Below are 18,647 nucleotides of genomic sequence, written 5' to 3'. Positions count from 1 at the left end.
TTAGGACAGAATAATTCCATACAGGCTGGGGGCTGATTGGCTGGGCATCAGCTCTGCAGAAAAGGACCTGGGGGTTATAGTGGACAGTAAGCAGAATATGAGCCAACAGTGTGCCCTTGTTGCAAAAAAGGCTAATGGCATTCTTGGCTACATCGGTAAGAGTGTTGTCAGCAGGTCAAGGGAGGTTATTATTCCCCTCTGTTCAGCACTAGTGAGGCAACATCTGGAATACTGTGTTAAGGTTGCCCCCTGTCACTACAGAAAGGATGTGAACAAATTGGGGAGGGTCTAGTGGTGGGCAAAAAAAATGCTAAAAGTCCTAATTGACATGACTTATGAGCAGGGATCCTGATTTTATCTGCTAAAAAAAAAAAAATCCCAATTTTTTGGATTAAAAAAGTTACCAAAATCCACATTTTTCTATGATTAAAATGAAACACCACTATATATATATATATATATATATATATATATAGTAATCTACTGTGCCGTAAAGTGTCATTGTCTACACATGCACAGCATTTACTTTGCAGTAAATTAGCCTACTCTGTGGTTGGCTACTACCTATATAGGCAGTAGATTTACCATACAGTGGACCCATCTACACAAGACCCTATGGCACAGTAGCAACAAGCTTAATCTACCGCACAGTAAAACGTTTTGTGTAGACATGCACCCAGTCACTACATAAGTGTTCTTTTAAGGATTCTTCCCTGTCTTGGTGGACTAAGATAGGGTATTGGTATCAGTGGTTTAGAAGGGAATATCTTTATAGTAAAAGCAAGAAAATGAATTGTATTTAAACTATCCTGAATTTAAAATATAAAAAGTAAAGAATGTAAGACTAGCAATGTGGAAAACTGAACAACTTTACCTGCAGATTATGTAAGGAAATTTGTACTGCATAGTCCATCAAAGAAATATGTTCCATTGTTAAAAAATAATCTATAGAATTTTGTGCAGTACCTTATCTTCTCAGAAGGTTACTTGAGTGAATATGTCAGGCATTCATTTGAAAACAACAGAGCTGAGCTGAGACTATCCATCTGTATTGCTAGTTATATAACAATATGTCCTTTGTGCAAACATAGTTGTTTTCAGCACTTTGATTTCTTCAAATCAATATGTAATTTTAAGTGTAAGACTAGCATGTAGAAATAAAAGAACAGTGAGGTATTTCAGTGTTCACTGTCATTGAATAAAGTGTTCAATCATGCCATTAAATATCATTTAGTTGTTATATCTCATTTACTATTGAATTGTTTAGTTCCTTGTAGCATAAGACTGGTTTGACGTTTGCCAAACAAAGATGATATAATTTCATACCAAAGCCACCTTACATTTCCTTTTTTCCACTAGTCTTGTGCTAAATTTCTTAAATTTTTCTTTTGTCAAAATGCTTATCTAAGCTATTGTTAAATCTAGAGTTTTTATCCAAATAGGGTTTTGCTATTTTTGCTTTTTCATGCTTAATATTTTTATTCCAATATCTAGATCTTGCAGCTTCTGAATTTATTGAGGAAATGCTTCTGAAAGCTGAAACTATTTGGGAGTTAAAAATGAAAGACCCTTCAACTGTTTCTACTTTATCACAAGAGGAGCCCTATGAAGAGATCATCCATGAGCTTCCTGCACTTTCTAATAAGCTGTAAGTATTTATAGTTAAGAGCAAAATAGTAGAGCTGTGTTATCCTGTATATTGTACACATAACGGATGGGCAAAGTGTGTTCTTCAGTTTGAAAGCCTGCTATATCTTTCTCTGTTTCCTGCCCCAGTTTCTTCTGATTTAGGCAGTAACAGATTTGTAGTCAAAAGTGCACCATGTACAGTTATCAGAAGGTGACAGAAGAAGGATAAATAAGATTTAACATATGAATTCAGAATTCAAGTATCTAGCAAAAATAGGGGAATAATGACAGAATGTTGGATTTTGCCTTGGGGGTTATATGGTGATAGGGGTTAGCCTGAGTGCCTATGTTTTCATTTTTATCCATGCTAACATTGCAGAAATTTAATGGGTACAGACCACTTGTAGATGCAAGTGTAAGGTTATTTCTGCTTTGGCTGGAACCAATGATTAATAAATGAGGGTAGAACCACAGAAAGGGTTAAAAGCTCCAGGAGCAGAGTGCAAGCTGGGAAAACAGAGGAGGAGTAAGAAGCAAAGAGCCTGGGTCACCCCTCTCAAGGTCTGAAGGGAGACAACAGATTGCTGGCTGGTCTTGATAAAGAAGCTGGTTGAATTATCTGCTTACAATGACTTTGTTAGGTCCTTTCCAGTCCAACTTTCCTATGATCCTATGAGCTCTGAGTTCAGGATTTCCAGCCTGTTTATTTTACATGCATCAACCTTTTCCCCACAGTAAACAAAACAAACATGAAAACAAGCAGGCATGCAAAGAACAACCAAACAAACCTAAAATCTGCTGTCTCCCTTCAGACCTTGAGAGGGGCAACCCAGGCTCTTTGCTTCTTACTTACTCCTCCTCTGTTTTTCCATCTTGCACTCTGCTCCTGGAGCTTTTAACCCTTTCTGTGGCTCTACCCTCATTTATTAATCATTGGTTCCAACCTTCTGGCCAGGCAGACTATTAACTGCTACCTATCTGCAGATGGCATTTAAGCCCCCTGAAGGCTGAACCCCTCCTTACCATAATCTAGTCTAGTACCCTGACCAAGGCAAGATTGTCCCTGACTGGACCATTCTAGCCAGCTGTTTGTCCAACTTGCTGTTGAAAATTTCTGAGGATGGGGATTCCATAATTTCTCTAGGCAGACTGTTCCAGTGTTTGACCACCTTATAGTCAGAAATATCCTACTAATCTATAACCTAAATTTCCTCTGCTGCAGAGAAAAGTCTATCTCCATCCACTCTATTATAGCCCTATAATCACCCTATAGGTATTTGAAGACTGTTAGCAAATCCCCCCTCAGTCTTTTCTGACTAAACAACCCTGGCTCGTTCAGCTTTTCCTCATAAATAATGAGTCCCGGGCCCCTAATCATTTTTGGACTCTTTGCAGTATGCCTACATCCTTCTCAAAGTGTGGGGCCCAAAACTAATCATAGTATTCTAGGTGGGCCTCATCAGTGCTGAATAGAGTGGAAGAATCACTTCCTTTGATTTGCAAGTGACACTCTTGTTTACATAACCCAATATAGTGTTGGCTTTTTTAGCACGGAGACACTGGAAGATGGCTTCTGCTTCATTTCCTTCTCTTTCCCCTCAGCAGCGGCATGGATGGAGAGGCAGACCTGAGGGTGGGGCACAGTGGTTGCAACCAGCTTTGATTCCTGTTGCACCCAAAGTTTAAAATCAACTGCTCAGAAGCAGCAGTAGCATTTCTATTTAGGCAGTACTTAAAAGTCAATTGGCTTAATGGCTCATTATAATCTACCCAATTCCTGCCAGTTCTTTTTGACTCCACAGATCTTAATGACTAGGGATCTACTTAATTCACGGTTTTGTGTTTTTTGTGAAAACTGTGAAAAATGGCATTGTCCACAATTGATAGGAAATATTGCATTGGCTGTGATTTCCTGCAAAATCGACCTAAAAAATGAACACCCCCCCCCAGCATTTTAGTCATATACTATGCTGCTTTAGAATTTCCCAATGCTTACTGTAATACAAATGCAATGTGACAACCACTGCAATCATAGATCACTTGATTGAGGATTACTGTCTGCTACTGCCATAGACTAAGTGAAGGCACCAGTCAGTAAAGTAAAAATGTTTCAGTGCCATCTTTTAAGAAGTTAAATGCAGTGCTGCAGTCTGAAGACGAGCGAGCATATCTATATGAGATGTTTACTGCAGAGCTGACTAATTAGCTCCCCAGTAAAGTCTCAGTGTCTACACATGCACCCCTATTAGGGCACAGTAAACACAAGTACTATTCTATGGTGGGATTATTTAGTGTGCCGCATTGCACATGTAAACACTAATGGGGCTGGCTGGGGCATGAGGGTGCTTTAGTGTAGGGGTTGCCTGCTGCCTAGCCCCGACACTGAAGCACCCTCGTATCCCAGCCAGCCCCTCTGCAGTACGTTGAGCCAGGTCAGAGCAGCACCGGGCTGGCAAGCTCATCCCCTTGACCACCCGCCAGCTGGGGCTACTCTGACCCAGCTTAATGTGCTGTGGTCCCAGGTGCATGTGTAAATGTGGTGCCTAAGAGCAGTAAACTGGTGTGAACTACACAGGAGTTTATTGTGTTGCACTAATAGCACGTGTACACATGCCCAGTGAAAAAGAATTTACTTTTCATGGAAGCTGCTATTAAATTTACTGTATATGCCTCTCGGCCAATCAATGGTAAGGGGCAGTGTCACTGAGAAATGCCCAGAAAATTGGCTTTTCGTGTTGCAGGCAAGCCGCAAAAATTGCTTTATCTCACCAAGAGTTAAGTAGATCCCTATTAATTACTCTCTTTCCTTTTGAATGGTCTTGATGAGCATTTTTACACATGCTCTGGGACTCAGTGCCAGGCGCTTTAATCAGCAACCCATGCTAATAAAAAGCATCCACGCTTCACACATACAGGTTTCCCTTGATTCATGTGGATTCTTTATATGAGAATTCGCTCTTATGCAATAACCATATTTAGACCCATAATTTGTTATATGCAAGGGAAATTCTCTGTTATGTGATCAGTGTATATGCCCCCCTGCCCAAGCAGGTAAGTCTGTGGGGGGAGGGGAAAGGGCCATGGCCCCACTCACCCCAGCCCCAGCTGCAGTGGCCCCAGGAGTGTCTGGGGTTAGCTGCCTACAGCTGCTGGGATACACCATGCTCTGCCTGTCCCCACATGCCTGGGCTCATCCCAGCTCCTGGGCTGCGTGGTGCCATGGTGCACGTAGCTGGTGTCGGCTGCTTCTGGGGCTGCTCCAGCATGGGCTAGGGTGAGTGCAGACAAGCAGAGCCCTGGGCTGCATGGGGCGCAGCACTCAGCCCAACACCAGCTGCCTGCACCAGGGCACGGGGCAGCCCAGGAGTAGAGGTGGGTGGGGCAGGCGGAGCATGGTGCAGCCCAGCGGCTGCAGACAGCTGGCGGCAACTGCTCCCAGGGCTACTGCAGCTGGGGCTGGGATGAGTGCCGCTCTGTTCCCTCTGATTTGCTGCCTTGTGCAGCCCCAGGAGCGGCACCCTTGCCCCCGCCCCTTCCCTAGTTCCAGCCTCACTCCCTCCCTCCCTCACCACCATGGGAACCTGTCCCTATTTGTTACATTGTAATGTGGGTTTGCTTTATGCAAATTTGATTTAGGCACTGCTCTCTGGGAATGCATGTACAGCATAAATTGAGGGAAACCTGTATCAGCATCCCCATGTGTCCCTGTGCTGATAAAATAGTGGAAAGGAACATTGAACATATTTTATTTCAAAGCACTCTGCTGTCATTTTTTCAGTGCAAGGGCGCATGGGGATGCTGATACATGTGACGTGGAAGGCTACCAGAGCACATCAATTTCTGTGTTCCGTCAGACTCAATTCATTGAGTCTGTTCCGATGCACTGGAAGCGCATTGGAGGAGGCTCCCCGCATGTATTTAGGAGCCCAATGTTTTACTAATCAAGCTAGCCTTTCCTTGGCAGTTTTACTGTCTGTTAGCTACCCCTGGTCTCTATCTTCCTATTTCACAGCCCTGAAGACTATTTTTATCTCTTTTCAAAATCGTAGATCTGCCAAGGGAGTCTAGTCGGGAGCTAGAATTTCAGCCTTTGGCTGAGAAGCTAAAAGCTGCTGACAGTTTAGCTGTGAAACTGCATATTTTTTTCTGAGTTGGAAGGGGAGGGTGAGTGAACTGAAAATTAGGCAGTGTTCTTCCTCTATTCAGCTATATCTCTGGATAAATATTTTTTTTTTCTTCATTCTGTTTTCCTTGAAACAAGGTGTATGTCTTATTTGGGGGCATGCATTATGAATGAAAATATAGTAGCTTGAATTACATGAATTATGTCACATTAAAATATGTTATCCTCATTACATGAGTAATGTTAAATATCATATTATTAAGTAGTTCAAACTTGCAGGGCTTTAAATCAAATGCACCAATTAGAGTAAAGTTTATTTTTCTTTATCCATTAAAGACTAATAACCCTAATGTTATATCCACTGACATTATTTCCTATCACATACTTCAAATGAAAGCTATGAAGGCATTTATTTCTGTTAATTTCCAACCTGGATCCTGAAATGACATATAATCAGGTAGTCTGCCAAACAGTGAAAAAGGGGTTGCCCTCAAGCAAACATGTATTTATTGTAAGTTCAATTTCTTTTCTTTTTTAAAAAGAGATTTTATTTGTTGGTTCAGTTTCCATATAATTCCTCTGTCTCCAAAGAATCTCCAAATGCTCTCAGAAACTGGACACCATCCAAAAATTGGGGACCTAGTACATGCATGGTTGCTAAATGAGTTGCTAAAGTGGAGATGGTTAACAAACAAAAACAATGGCAAAGAATGAAATGGGTTTTTTTGTTTTGTTTTTTAAAGGCACTTCTATATAAGTGCATGCCTATATAAGGGAAATGAGTTTTTGTGTCTGTGTTTACATTTATAAATATATTATGAGAAGCAACTATTCAACACTAACCTGAATTCTTTCTGTTTAGTCCATGTTCATTATTCTTTCTAATAGCATATTTTATACATGACCTCTGGATTAATTTTGGACTTCCTATATTCTGTGAATTTGTGGCACAGATTGCCTTCTGACCTCCAAAGCCATCAGTGTTCTAAAGAAATGGCTGAGGCATGGCAGGGGGGCTGTGCAATCTGCTCTCCTCACCCCTTGCTCCCTGAAATTAAGAAAAGGAGAGTGATTCTTTGAGACATTTCCAAGTGGTTGCCCTTTATATGGTAATAAAACTAAACTGTTGTGGGCAGTGACCTTCATTGAGAACTCCTAGAAAAGCTCATGGAGTAGAAAAATGAAGATAATTGACTCTGAAAATGAACCATCTGTGGAAAATTAAACTGCCCGACCATATATTTTTTTCCTTTTTCCTGAATTTATGATTGTCCTGAGACTCTCAGAACATGTCTACATTACAGTCCAAAAGTATGATTGCAGTCTATATGGACACAGCCAGTCTAGCTTTAAACTAGTGTGCCTGGCTAGTAATACCAATGTAACTGCAACAACACTGAGCTGAGCTTCGGCTATGCATGCAAGTATTATCTAGGGTCCAGCAGAGTTTTGCAGCCTACACTGAACTCTACACCACCACAGATTACACTGTTATTAGTATCTGAGTCCGATAGTTCCAAGATATAGCTACACAAAGTGCAGTCATGTCTGTGGATTGTACTGTAGTGCATATTCTCATGGGGTACTTATTGGCATTACATTTAGATCAACCTAACCAGAGTTAAGTCAACCATGTGCTCAATTGTGCAAGTATCTAGGAGGTTAAATTCAGCTTAAAAAATGTGTGCTCAGTCTCAGTTCACCTGAGTAGGTGTACTAATTTATATCAAGATCAGGTTAACCCAATCTAGGAAAGGGTTAACCTAATCTTCCAAAAGCCTGTATGTATCTGTAGTGTAGCTAAGGGCTGGGAAAGCCCAGCCACTGGCCCCACCATCCCCCCAACCCTGACTGGGGTATTTTTAGCCTCCTAACCCCCGCAATGAGGCAGCCTCCTCCCCTGCAGATCCACTGACCTCCCCCACAACAAAGCCAGCAATCCTGCCAACCACCTTGCAAACCCATTAGTTTCCCTAATCCTGTCTCCCCCCACACCTCCAGTTACTTACATCAGGCTCCCTTCATGGCTCCTGGGACCAGGTGATGGGTGCCTACACTGCTTTTGTGGGTGTGTCTACATATGTATTTGATGCATGAAAAGTTTACTAGTGAGTAAACTACTCATGAGTAAATGCTCTTGCACAGGCATCTACACGCAGGGAAATGGGAACAGATTTGCTGCTACTGGCAGCAAACTGCTCCCACTTCCTGGGCCCCTGCAATGGGCCTCTGCAACTACCAGGGGCAGCTCTAGACTCCCCCTTGGTGCTAGCCCAGGGGCTGGTAGGGAGCAGTAAGTCAGGAGGCAGGTGTCTCCTGGCCAGGGCTGAGACATTGCACCTTGCTCCCAGGGGCTGCCTACTGCTGGGGCAGGGACAATGTTCCCTGCTTTGGCAGCAGGGAAATCCTGGCTCTGGCTTCTTGATCCTGGCCCAGCTAGCTCATTGCTAGCTGCCCCACCAGTGGATCGGGACAGGGGACTGGGTCCTACCCCACCCCTACAGCTCTTTACAAGCCCCATGCCTCAATCATTTAATAGTGGCATGGGGCTTAGACTTGCCTCTGACCAGAACAGTTCCCAGCCCCTGCTTTATGATTACAGAGCAGGGATTATTAACATCTGCCTTATCCCCTCTCACCTCCATGATAACATAGCTGGGTGGGGAGCAGACTGGGGAGGATCTCCCAGTCCCCTGCTCCCCAATTGTGAGCTCAGAGCCAGGGGCTTGGAGTCCCTGCTGCCGGGGCAGAGGGGCATAGTCTACCGCCTGGGCTTGGGTGGCAGAACCTACCTTGGCAGCAGGCAGCTCCCAGGGGCAGGGAGCAGTTTCCTGCCCCTGTTGGCCAGCTGACTGAGAGCTGATTTGCTCACAGTCAGATGTTCACACGAACGCTACTGCAAAATAAGTTATGACAAGTCAATTTGCTATTTGCATTTGCAAATTTACTCATGACTACTGAGGTTTACTGCACTGTGTGTGCACATAGACACACACGCTTACCGCATAGTAAACTATGCTGCTGTGCAGTAAACCATCTTGTGTAGCTGCACCCAGTAATTAGTAAAGTAAGTCACCTGGACCTAGACCAGATGTGGTGAACACTTTTGCACCTGCTTTGGCAAATCAAGTAGTATATATCAGAAGCTAGAGGTAAATTATTTTTGGTATTGGGTCTAAACTATGAATCTGTTCATCAAAGTTCAAATGTTGCTGTTGATTATGACCCTCCAAAGCTTTTTGCAAGCCCCAAACTTCAATATTTTTAAACAAAAGTACTGACAATCTGATATCAGAAAGAACAGAGCAGATCCAGTGCCAAGTTACCGTGGGTTGATCCATTCTAGAGAGATGTGTAGGAATAAAATGGACATTACAGATAGAGATTATGCCATACTCTCTCTTATGGCACAAAGGTCATAATAGAGCGTATTAGCCTCCTGGGATAGGAGAGTTCTCAGCAGGCACAGAATGAGTGTAGCCGACTCCCATCCCATTTGGCACTGGATTGAGTAGGTGGGAAAATAACTTGAGTATGCTATGCATCCAGCTTTCATACAGTCTTCTAGAGAGCTCTAAATTTTACCAGTTCACAACAGATAGATTGTTCTAATGTATGAATAGGCCAAGCCCAAAATATGCCATGCTTTCCTGCATGCAGTACACCCCTGAAAAAGATGCACGTTTTGTTTTTGAAAGGGTGAATGAAGAATAAAATATCTTGTAATATATTACAAAGTAACAACAGGTAGGGACCTGAGCCTGCTTATATTTCTGGGCCCTGTGGATCACATGCAGTCTTTACTTTGGCTTTTGCTTGGTAAGCAGTAGAAATGTCTCTTACCATAGATCTTGCATATAATGCACGGTCCAATTTCTAACACCTGGGTTTTTTTAAGTGTGTGTTGCATGCAAGAAAGTATGGTATATCCTATGAAAATCAGAGAAGCATACCCAGTTTTGTAAGGCTTCCCATTTGTCTTCTCTGCTGACCTCAAGTGAGATCTCTTTGTACAGTGCCAAACAATTCTAATCTTGACTGAAGTGTTTTGGTTTAGTTCAGGTAAAATGTCATCATTATTATAACAAGAAGTCTGGGCCATTGTTCCTTTAGACCAGACTATCTCCACAGAAAACATTAGGTGAATTTTATGCTACCCTTCCTGTTTTTGTTGTACACTTTATATCTATTGGGTTGGTTTTTTTTTCGTGTCCTGATAGGAAGAAGAGTAATGTATATGGGTAACAGATCTGCAAGAGTTAACTGAAACTGTACTTTCTGACAATTTTTGAATATAGCTGACATTAATTTTCATTGAAATGCATTATAAAGGAAATGTGTTAAAAAAGAGAGAGAGAGAGGGAAACCAATGGTAAATGATTCCTGGTCTATCAACAGAACTTAATTTGACCAAATTGGTTTGCAATTACAATATTGATTTCTGGCAGAACAGCTTGAACAGATGAATTGATGGTCAATATATACTACTCAGTTAAAGAAAAAAGTTTAGCTGTCTTTGTATTTGTGTTATGCTGGGTTACAAAGCAGACATAGCTTCATTGAGCAATCATTATTGGGTTTAGCTGGATAAACTCCTGGGACTGTGAAAAAATCATTCCTGTATTGGAATATGTTTCTTTTCTAGTTCTTCGATATCTGACTTCCAAGCAATGTACAAGGAAGGTAAATTACAGGAAATGTCAATAATGATTACATATGAAGTGCTTCTCCTTCTCAGAAAATGCAGATGTTAATACCACTTCATTTTGGTCCCTGATTTTGTATATGTGTTTGTGGAACACGTTTACATAGTGCTTCTTGTTTGCATTGCCATTTTATCTGAGCTTTCTTTATGGTTTGATGAAATTTTACCACGCATGAATAATCATGCACAGGACTGTGAAGTATAACCCTATAAAAAAGCTAGTTTCACATAGTAGGTTAGGCTTACATGACCAGTAGCATGCTTTATATATTGTTTTATTTTATTGTTAACTAAAGAGAAACTATAGTGTTTTAAAGTACTTCCAAAATTCTCAGTGATTGTGTGAGGTTCTGTTAATGTTGAACAAATCCATCTTATGCAAGGGTTTGGCTACACTAGAACTTTTCATTGCTTCCATTATAAAGGTATAGTTAAAAAAGAGTCCTTCCTTTTAGTGTGGATACAATTATCCCACTATAAAAGGATGTAAATCAAGGGTATAAATATACAATCAATCTACTGCAGGATAAGATGGTTCCAGGTAGAGCTCTGGTGCACATCAGCCAGTCAGAAGTAACCCTTGTGCACAGTATTGTGGCATTGTCATAACTTACCCCTATGTCATTAAACTACCATAGTTTAGCTTCTGCTTACTGTGATACAGGTGCGTACAGATGGGCAGGTAGTGTGGAACAATGGATGTGCAGTAGACACTTATCCTCTTATATCTCATAGTAAATGGTTCAAATGCCCAAACCCATTCATTTTCTGAGGGCGCCACAAACCACACAAGTTGCAAGTTAAACCATGGGCAGTGAGGCTAATTTTCAGAACAGAGGCGAAATTTGCCCTGGGCTGCCTGCTCCTTGTCTCCACACACTGCTCTCCAGCTGGCTAGGGTGCAGGGTGCTTCAGCATAGGGCTTCCTGCCAACTAGCCCCACGCCGAGGCATCCTGTGCCCCAGCCAGCTGCCCGCCATCCCCAAGCACGTGGAGCCTGGATGGGAGCTGGCAGGAGCTGGGCACAGCCCACAACAAAAGGCACGTGCAGCGGCATGAACTGCAGCACAGATTTGTGCTGCTGCTATTTGTGATGCTGAATGCACATGCCCCTGCTCATCTGGACATGACCATGAAGTGCAGCCCTGATACTTCACAGGTTAGGTTTTTTACTCCCCTAAAAATTATCCAATTTTTACTATAATAGCTTATTCGGATTTAGGGAATGTAATAAGCAGCAGTGGGAAAAGGTGCCTGATCTTGGTTTTGCTACTATAACCATAACAGTAAACAAATCATGGTATCACACTCATAACTGGCATTAGTTTTACTGATATAACTTCTTGTGTATATACCAAGCTTTACTATTACAAATCCTGTTGACTTAAGTAGTAGATAAATAATTAAAAGTCATGAAATTGTTCACAGAGTAACATTGTCATATTTCACTTGCTGTACCTTTATCATAAAGTAAATATTAATTGCAATAATTAACACATTTATGTCAACACAAGAATACAAAATGTAACTTGCACAATGTGTTTTGAATCAACATTATAATAAGAAGTTTACATTTTTAATTTCCTGACTGAGCATTTAGAAGTGTTATTAAACAAGTTTTATTTATATGCACTTTTGTAGTTGATTACTCTGGTGTTTTACAAGGAAAAGAAAGAAGTAAAGATTTGAGGTTGAGAAGCTTTGCTTTTAAACTTTTTAAACCCTGAGCTGAAGTTATGACATGACGATGAAAATTATTTTTGAGAGAAGTTTTTTTCCTAACAGAGTTTACAACTACTAAGAACATCCATGAAAAAAAATGAGTACAGAATCTGTTTCTGCATTGAAATCTGCCTTTATTTAAAGTTTCCTAGAACATCTTTTTACCTAATTATTGTTACTCCAATACTATTGATACTCCAATACTAACTGGAATATCCATTATAAAAGTATTTTTAGTTCTGGAATGTGCGCCTTCAAAATGTACATCATCATACCATATACATCATCTTTTCTATCTTAAAATACTAATTAATTGACAACCAACAATTCAGAAGATACAGTATTTTATGGGGGGGGTTAAACAATAGATATTTATAATACATTATGGCTTATAAAATAAAAATTATATTATGCAATAGTTTAACACATTAGACTTTTCTGAGTAATGTGTGCCAGTAAGAGTAGTCCTATCGTGCTCAAGTAGATTACCCTTGATATCTGACCTCCTTCTCCTTTATGCATCTTCAATTTTGGCTCAAGCCTTGTAACTCCCTTTATGGTTAATTATCTGGCAGTAGAGTATAGCATCCAAGAGATGACTGCTCATGCTAAGCCACTTACCTGTATTAACATAAAATCTTCTGTTGCACTGAATTACAGTTGATCTTTTCAACAGCACTTTTAATTTAGGAGTTCACCTTGTGACTAATCTGCATCAAATACTTATGAAATACTTTTTTTAATGTCATTTTCCTTTCTGGAAACATTTTATTTCTATTTAGGTGCCAGTCTGTTGTATTGTTCTTAGCATCTTTCTGAAACTAAATCAAAGAAAATAGTTTATGTGCTGTCTGTTCTATTTTGGAATCATGTCCTATTTCTGGTAAAATAGAACTATAGAATTATATTCTAACTCTATGTAAAAATAAATCTCTAAAATGAAAGTAGTTTGTATGACATATATCTGTCTATACATCAGTACAGTGTCACTTCTTTTCAAGAAACTGCTGTATTCACTATTAATATGTTTTGATATTATGAATATAATACATTTATGAAATTTAATGCATTTTAATTAATTCTCTTTTTTGTAAGATGCTCACTTTTTAAACTCAGATTGTTATAAAAAGGTAGCAGAGGGATTTTTTACAATATTCTGCCTGAACATTTCTGCTCTTCTCCCATTCTGCAGCCTGCAAAATATTTTCTTTTCATCTATCTGTCCTGAAGAGTTTAGTGACTTATCTAAATGTGGTGCTACAAATGTGGTTTGCATGTCAAGCAGTTGGGATGGGTTGAGGAAGGATGAAGGTAACACCAATCTGCTCTCATGAACCTTAACACTTAAAAGGAAACATCATCTTACTATTAATTACTTACAAATAGCAGTTCCAAAACTTTTAAGAGATCTTGATTACTGTATCAAATAGATTTTGATTGCTGTATCATCTGAACACAACTTCTAATCAGAAAATTTGGGAAACATTTATAAAAAGCTTGGAAGCATCTAATATGATGAAAATAAGGTGGCCTTTTGTTTATTTTCGGGGGGTTTGCTTGTCTGTTTGGTGGTTTTTAAATAAACAAAACTAAATAAGCCAAAAACACCTAATTAAAAAAAAAAGTGTCTTTTTGAAATCAATATGACAAAAATCCAGGCCAGAAGAAAATTGGGAAAAACTTTGAGCGATAAAAAAAAGAACAGTTGAAAGGGTAGTTGGAACAAAATATATCAATTTTAAATTGAATTTTAATACTTCAAAGCACACTATTCATTTTTAAAGAAAGCTACTTGAAGCCATCAGCACTGGAAGCATCACTTTCTGAAATAATAGAAGCTATTTCAGATATATATGGGACACAAACATTCTTCTCCTTTGAGGTATAGGTGCCTAAGAATAAAATCTGTTAGTTATTTATTATATAAAGAGTCAGCAGAAGCACTTACATTATTTATGAAGCTTTACATTTTTCATGATGCTAAAATGGCCCTTATTTAGGGAAGTACTAAACCTGTGTGAAATATTAATTTTCTATTCTGTGAAAATGTCAAGAATTCCGAAATATGTTCACCCCTAACTAGGACAAAAAGCCAAAACAACTTTTTTGAAAAGTCAATCAAATATTTAATTTTATTAAGTTTATAATGCTACATTTTGTTTTCAATTTCAATTCTTTATATGCTTTAGTTAAAATAAATAAAAGTCATTTTGAAAAGAAAACAATTCTAAAAATATTAAAACCAAATATATTTGGAGGCTTTCCCAGTTAGTTCTAATATTCAACTTAATCACAACTGATGTGGTCTCAAAAAAAAGCAGTTTAGTTGAAAAAGAATTTCCATTTAAAAATCATTTAATTTGTTCTAAAAATGTATTTTTGCTTGCTGTGGGCTTCCTTAGGGCAGCATATAAACACTTTCTTAAAATTAAACAGGTTCTTATGTTCACCCTTCAGTAGCAAGTCCTGTCCTTATTTGGGGCCCATATTAGGGATAAGTGTTATTCCTGCTCCTTATGTTTCGGGGAAATAGAACAGTTTCTTGTGAAATTCTTCTTCTGCTGTGATTCATTATAAAACTCCAAATGAATTCAGAGGGACCAGAATTTTACTTTCCATGTCTTCAATGACTTGACACTTCTTTCCTATGCATTATCTGCTCTCCATCACACATGCTGGGCACGTCTACATGAGACATTTTACTGCATAGTAGGCTAATTTGCTGCACAGTAAACATTACCGCCTATATGTGTGGAGCAATCAGGGCAGAGGAGATTAATTTATTGTGCTGCCAGATAGTCATACAAGTGGTATTCAGCAGTGCAGTAAATTCCGGTGCTTAAATGCACCTATAGGTGGTGATGTCAGAATTAGTTCACTCTGGCATAATTTGAGCTAAAGTATGTTCAGTCACATGTATTGTACATGTAGACATGCCCACTGAAAGGAAACTGAGAAAGCTGAATTTACTTACTCTTCTGTTGGATCTTGCTGTCATGGCTCCTCTCAAATTCACTTCTGTTCTGAGGCTTCTGCCATAGTTAGTTTCCCTGGGTCTAAAATCTACCTGAAATCTTGAGAATGCTTGCAGGATCCGGCATATTGCGTTTTTGCAAGTGTGGTGCACTGCAGACTGAAAGTATGGGCAAATTCGTAAGTGAAGCCTTTATGAATAAAGTTTTGCATCTTTGCTATTTCATTTTAGATAGTCTTGTATTGCAGATAACTGATCAGTATACCTGGCTTTGTATGCAGATAAAATATAACTTCTTTATTGGGTAACCTTAAAAACTATGGATTTTAATTTTATTAGCTGCAGTGACAATATCTGTATATTGAATTATGATTTAACTATATTACTTTTCAAAATACTATCGGGGAGGTCAATCATATCTTTTAAATTCAACTTTCTAATTACTTATTGATTTGTTATCCTAGCAAATACACATCCGTGCATATTCTGCTTGGCTTGCTAAGCTTTCATTTGAAAAGGCTGCATAAAAGTGAATGTTAAAGAGCTTTGCCAAGACTAATGTATCCTTAGCACAGAACAAACCAAGCAAACAATCTTCTGTTCTCATCCAATTTATGTATTTGGATAAGGAAAAACTGTCTAAAACTCAAAGTATATTTGAATTCCACATTCATGCCACCCAGCCTTGGCAATCTTCTGTTTGTCAGGCATCTTCAATAGAAGTCTGATTGCTTTATTGATTCTCTCCATAGCAATCCTCTGGCTATACCGATTGCCAAACAAGACAGTTTGCTGGAGAAAGACACCATGTTCAAAGATGCAACAAAAGGTTTATGCAAGCAGCAGTCTCAAGACAATGCATCAGACAGTGTCCTAGTAAATGGTACGACCAAACTTGAACAGGTAACATGTCATTTTTCTTACAACCTGTTTAAATACCTTAGATTGTAAATTGTAAATCTGATGAGTATGAAAACAGAATAATCTTCTACATAAGAATAAAATTGAGTCCATGTAATAATTCAAGGTACAGTCATTTTCCAATGCTAATTCCTAAAATAACATTGCAGTTACAAGACTTACGGGTCTGTTTTGGAGGGGGGGGGGGGGGCGTTCTTTATAGCTAAATGTCTTGGAACCAGCCCATGTGGGATACCACCTCCTTCTCTGCAGTATACTGATATGCAGTTGTGATTGAGAGAGTGGCTGATGCTAAATGCTCCTCAGAATGAGAATAGTGAGCTAGTAGAATATTCTCATTAAGCGTCTCAGGATTCTGGTATGCTTTTTTATTCACAGAGCTCAAAATAGATCTTTTTCTTTTGAGGTGTACTTGAGGGCCCATTTTCTTTTAGAAGAGACAGCAAAACTAAGGAACTGGCTAATTATGTAGGGAGTATTAGTATTTAATTATAAACAGATAGATTGTAGAGCTAGCAAACTGTCTGAACTGTTATTTGATACGTAATTGTAAATAATTGGTAGGATGCCAAGAACCTCTTTATAATTGACACCCATATGTTCCCATAGTATATATATAGTAACAGAAAAAATAATGTACACAATGTCCTTGAAATAACAATGTACACAAAATCCAACCAGCAAATGAGGCTTTTCTGTTGATAAGCTTATAGCTCTACATTGATTCCAAATAGGGAGCCTTCTAGCTGGGCTATTGCATTTGTGATGTCACACTGACATACTGTGACTGTAAATGAAGGGTCTGCCTGCATAGGAACTGAGTGACGAGGACTCTCTTGTGATACACGCAGAAGATGATTTCAAACACATATAGAAGGCCATCCCAAACTGAGAGAATGTTTCATGAAGAAGGCAGGAATCAGAAAGCAAGAGAACAAAAGCAGCAGTTAAACAAAAGTTGGGACATGGTGGATCCAGGGTTTGATGGCTCCCTAAAGTGGGGGATTGCCTAGTCCAAGAGTTGTTGTCATGGGGCTAAAATGGCCCGTTACGTCAAGGTGGGAGTGTAGGGACATCACAGCATCGGGGCTGGGGTGAGTGGCTGGGCTTTTCCAGCCCTAGTCTGTGCCTGAATGCATGTAGGCATTCACTACATCTGGATAACCCATTTTAGGTTGTGCTAACCAAGGTTGATCTAAAGTTAGTGCATGATTTTTGGATGATTTAAGCCCTGCAAACGTCTTTTGCAGGGCCAGGCATTTAGATCGACCTAACCTTGTTTAAATGTAATTCTTGTACATGTAATTACTTGTAATTCTTGTACATGTAATTCTTAAACACTCTTAAGCAATCAGATGGTAGAGCTTGAATATAATGTAGTGAAATACCCAATGCCAGTAAAGAATTATGAAGAGCCGTATTTGGTATTTGCAGAGAACAAACCTGTATTTTAGCAATCAAGTGTGACTAGCCATTTTTTTTAAAGAAGGAACTTCTTCTGTGATATGATTGGATTGAATGACAGGATTCATTTGTATAGCTGAAATAATTTTTTCTGGGAGAAATGCTAATATTATTATTATTTAGTGCTTGTAAATATTTCTCAATATCTCCCAGCACCTCTACAGCCTTCCCAGGAAGTCACACAAATGTGATTGCTTGTTTACATAGTGCAGTCCAAATCCTGCCTCCTCTTCTGTGTGTGTGAATTCAGCCCTGTGCTGAGGAAAGCACAAGACCTAGTTGCCAGATAACTTCCACACAAATCTTATTTTGATGGCTTTACATGAGGCTGATGCCAGGATCGGTTGGGCTGTGGGCAGTCACTTATTGAGTTACTATAGGCAGGCTGAGGTCACACCAGGTATCTGTTGCAGTCTGAGTCATCAGGCCAAGGACTGAAGTGGTACCATGGTTAGAGAGGATGGTAGATCAGAGTTGGAAGGTTGAAACAAGGCAGAGACAGGGACTGTGATGAGCAGGGATCCAGGTTTTCCATTTCCCATGGAAAAATGGAATAAAATGAGGATTTTTCCTCTTACCGGAATAAAACATGGATTTTTTTATTTTAGCAGAGAAACCCACAGATTTTGCAGTTTTGCAATGAGCCCTCTGCAGGCTGGCAGAGTTCCAGCCTGCAGGGGACTGTGAGGGAACGGAAGGTCAGCGGTCAGGGAGGGGGTGCCATGTGTATATGCATATGGCCCCAGGCAGCGTGAAGAGCAGCTCCTGCAGGTAAGTCGGGGGAAAGGGGATTGAAGACCCCATAGGGAGAGAGGGAGGGAGTTGGGCAGGGCTGGGGCTGCTGCCCAGTCAGGCAGTGTGTGGGGCTTGGGGATCGGGGCTGCAATGCATGGCAGCAGGGCCCCAGTGGGGAGGGGGACAGGGCTGTGGGTTGCTTGTCTGGGGGCGGGGGTGGGACCGGCTCCCCACCACTGTGCACACTTCCAAGGGGGCAGGGGGTCCTGTGTCCCCCAGATCTGTACAAAAGGCAGAGGCAGGGGTAGGTGTGCACTCCCTGCTGCCCATTTAGATTCCCCACCCTGCTGTTCTCCCCTGGGGCCTATGCAGCC

The 18,647-nt window shown here is 40.1% G+C and overlaps 1 protein-coding gene across 3 annotated transcripts in view; it reads left to right on the top strand.

Moving 5' to 3' along the window:
* Nucleotides 1-18,647, top strand: part of MYO16 (myosin XVI) — a 662,110-nt gene that overhangs the window by 301,928 nt on the left and 341,535 nt on the right. For all 3 annotated transcript variants that reach the window (XM_059721092.1, XM_059721091.1, XM_059721093.1), the window contains 2 exons: nt 1,495-1,648; nt 15,906-16,056. In XM_059721092.1, the coding sequence (XP_059577075.1) occupies nt 1,495-1,648; nt 15,906-16,056 (305 nt within the window). The remainder of the gene's footprint in view (nt 1-1,494; nt 1,649-15,905; nt 16,057-18,647) is intronic.

This window comes from Alligator mississippiensis, chromosome 1 (genome assembly GCF_030867095.1).
Source record: "Alligator mississippiensis isolate rAllMis1 chromosome 1, rAllMis1, whole genome shotgun sequence".
Lineage (NCBI taxonomy): Eukaryota > Metazoa > Chordata > Crocodylia > Alligatoridae > Alligator > Alligator mississippiensis.
This window is presented reverse-complemented; position numbering and strand designations above follow the sequence as displayed.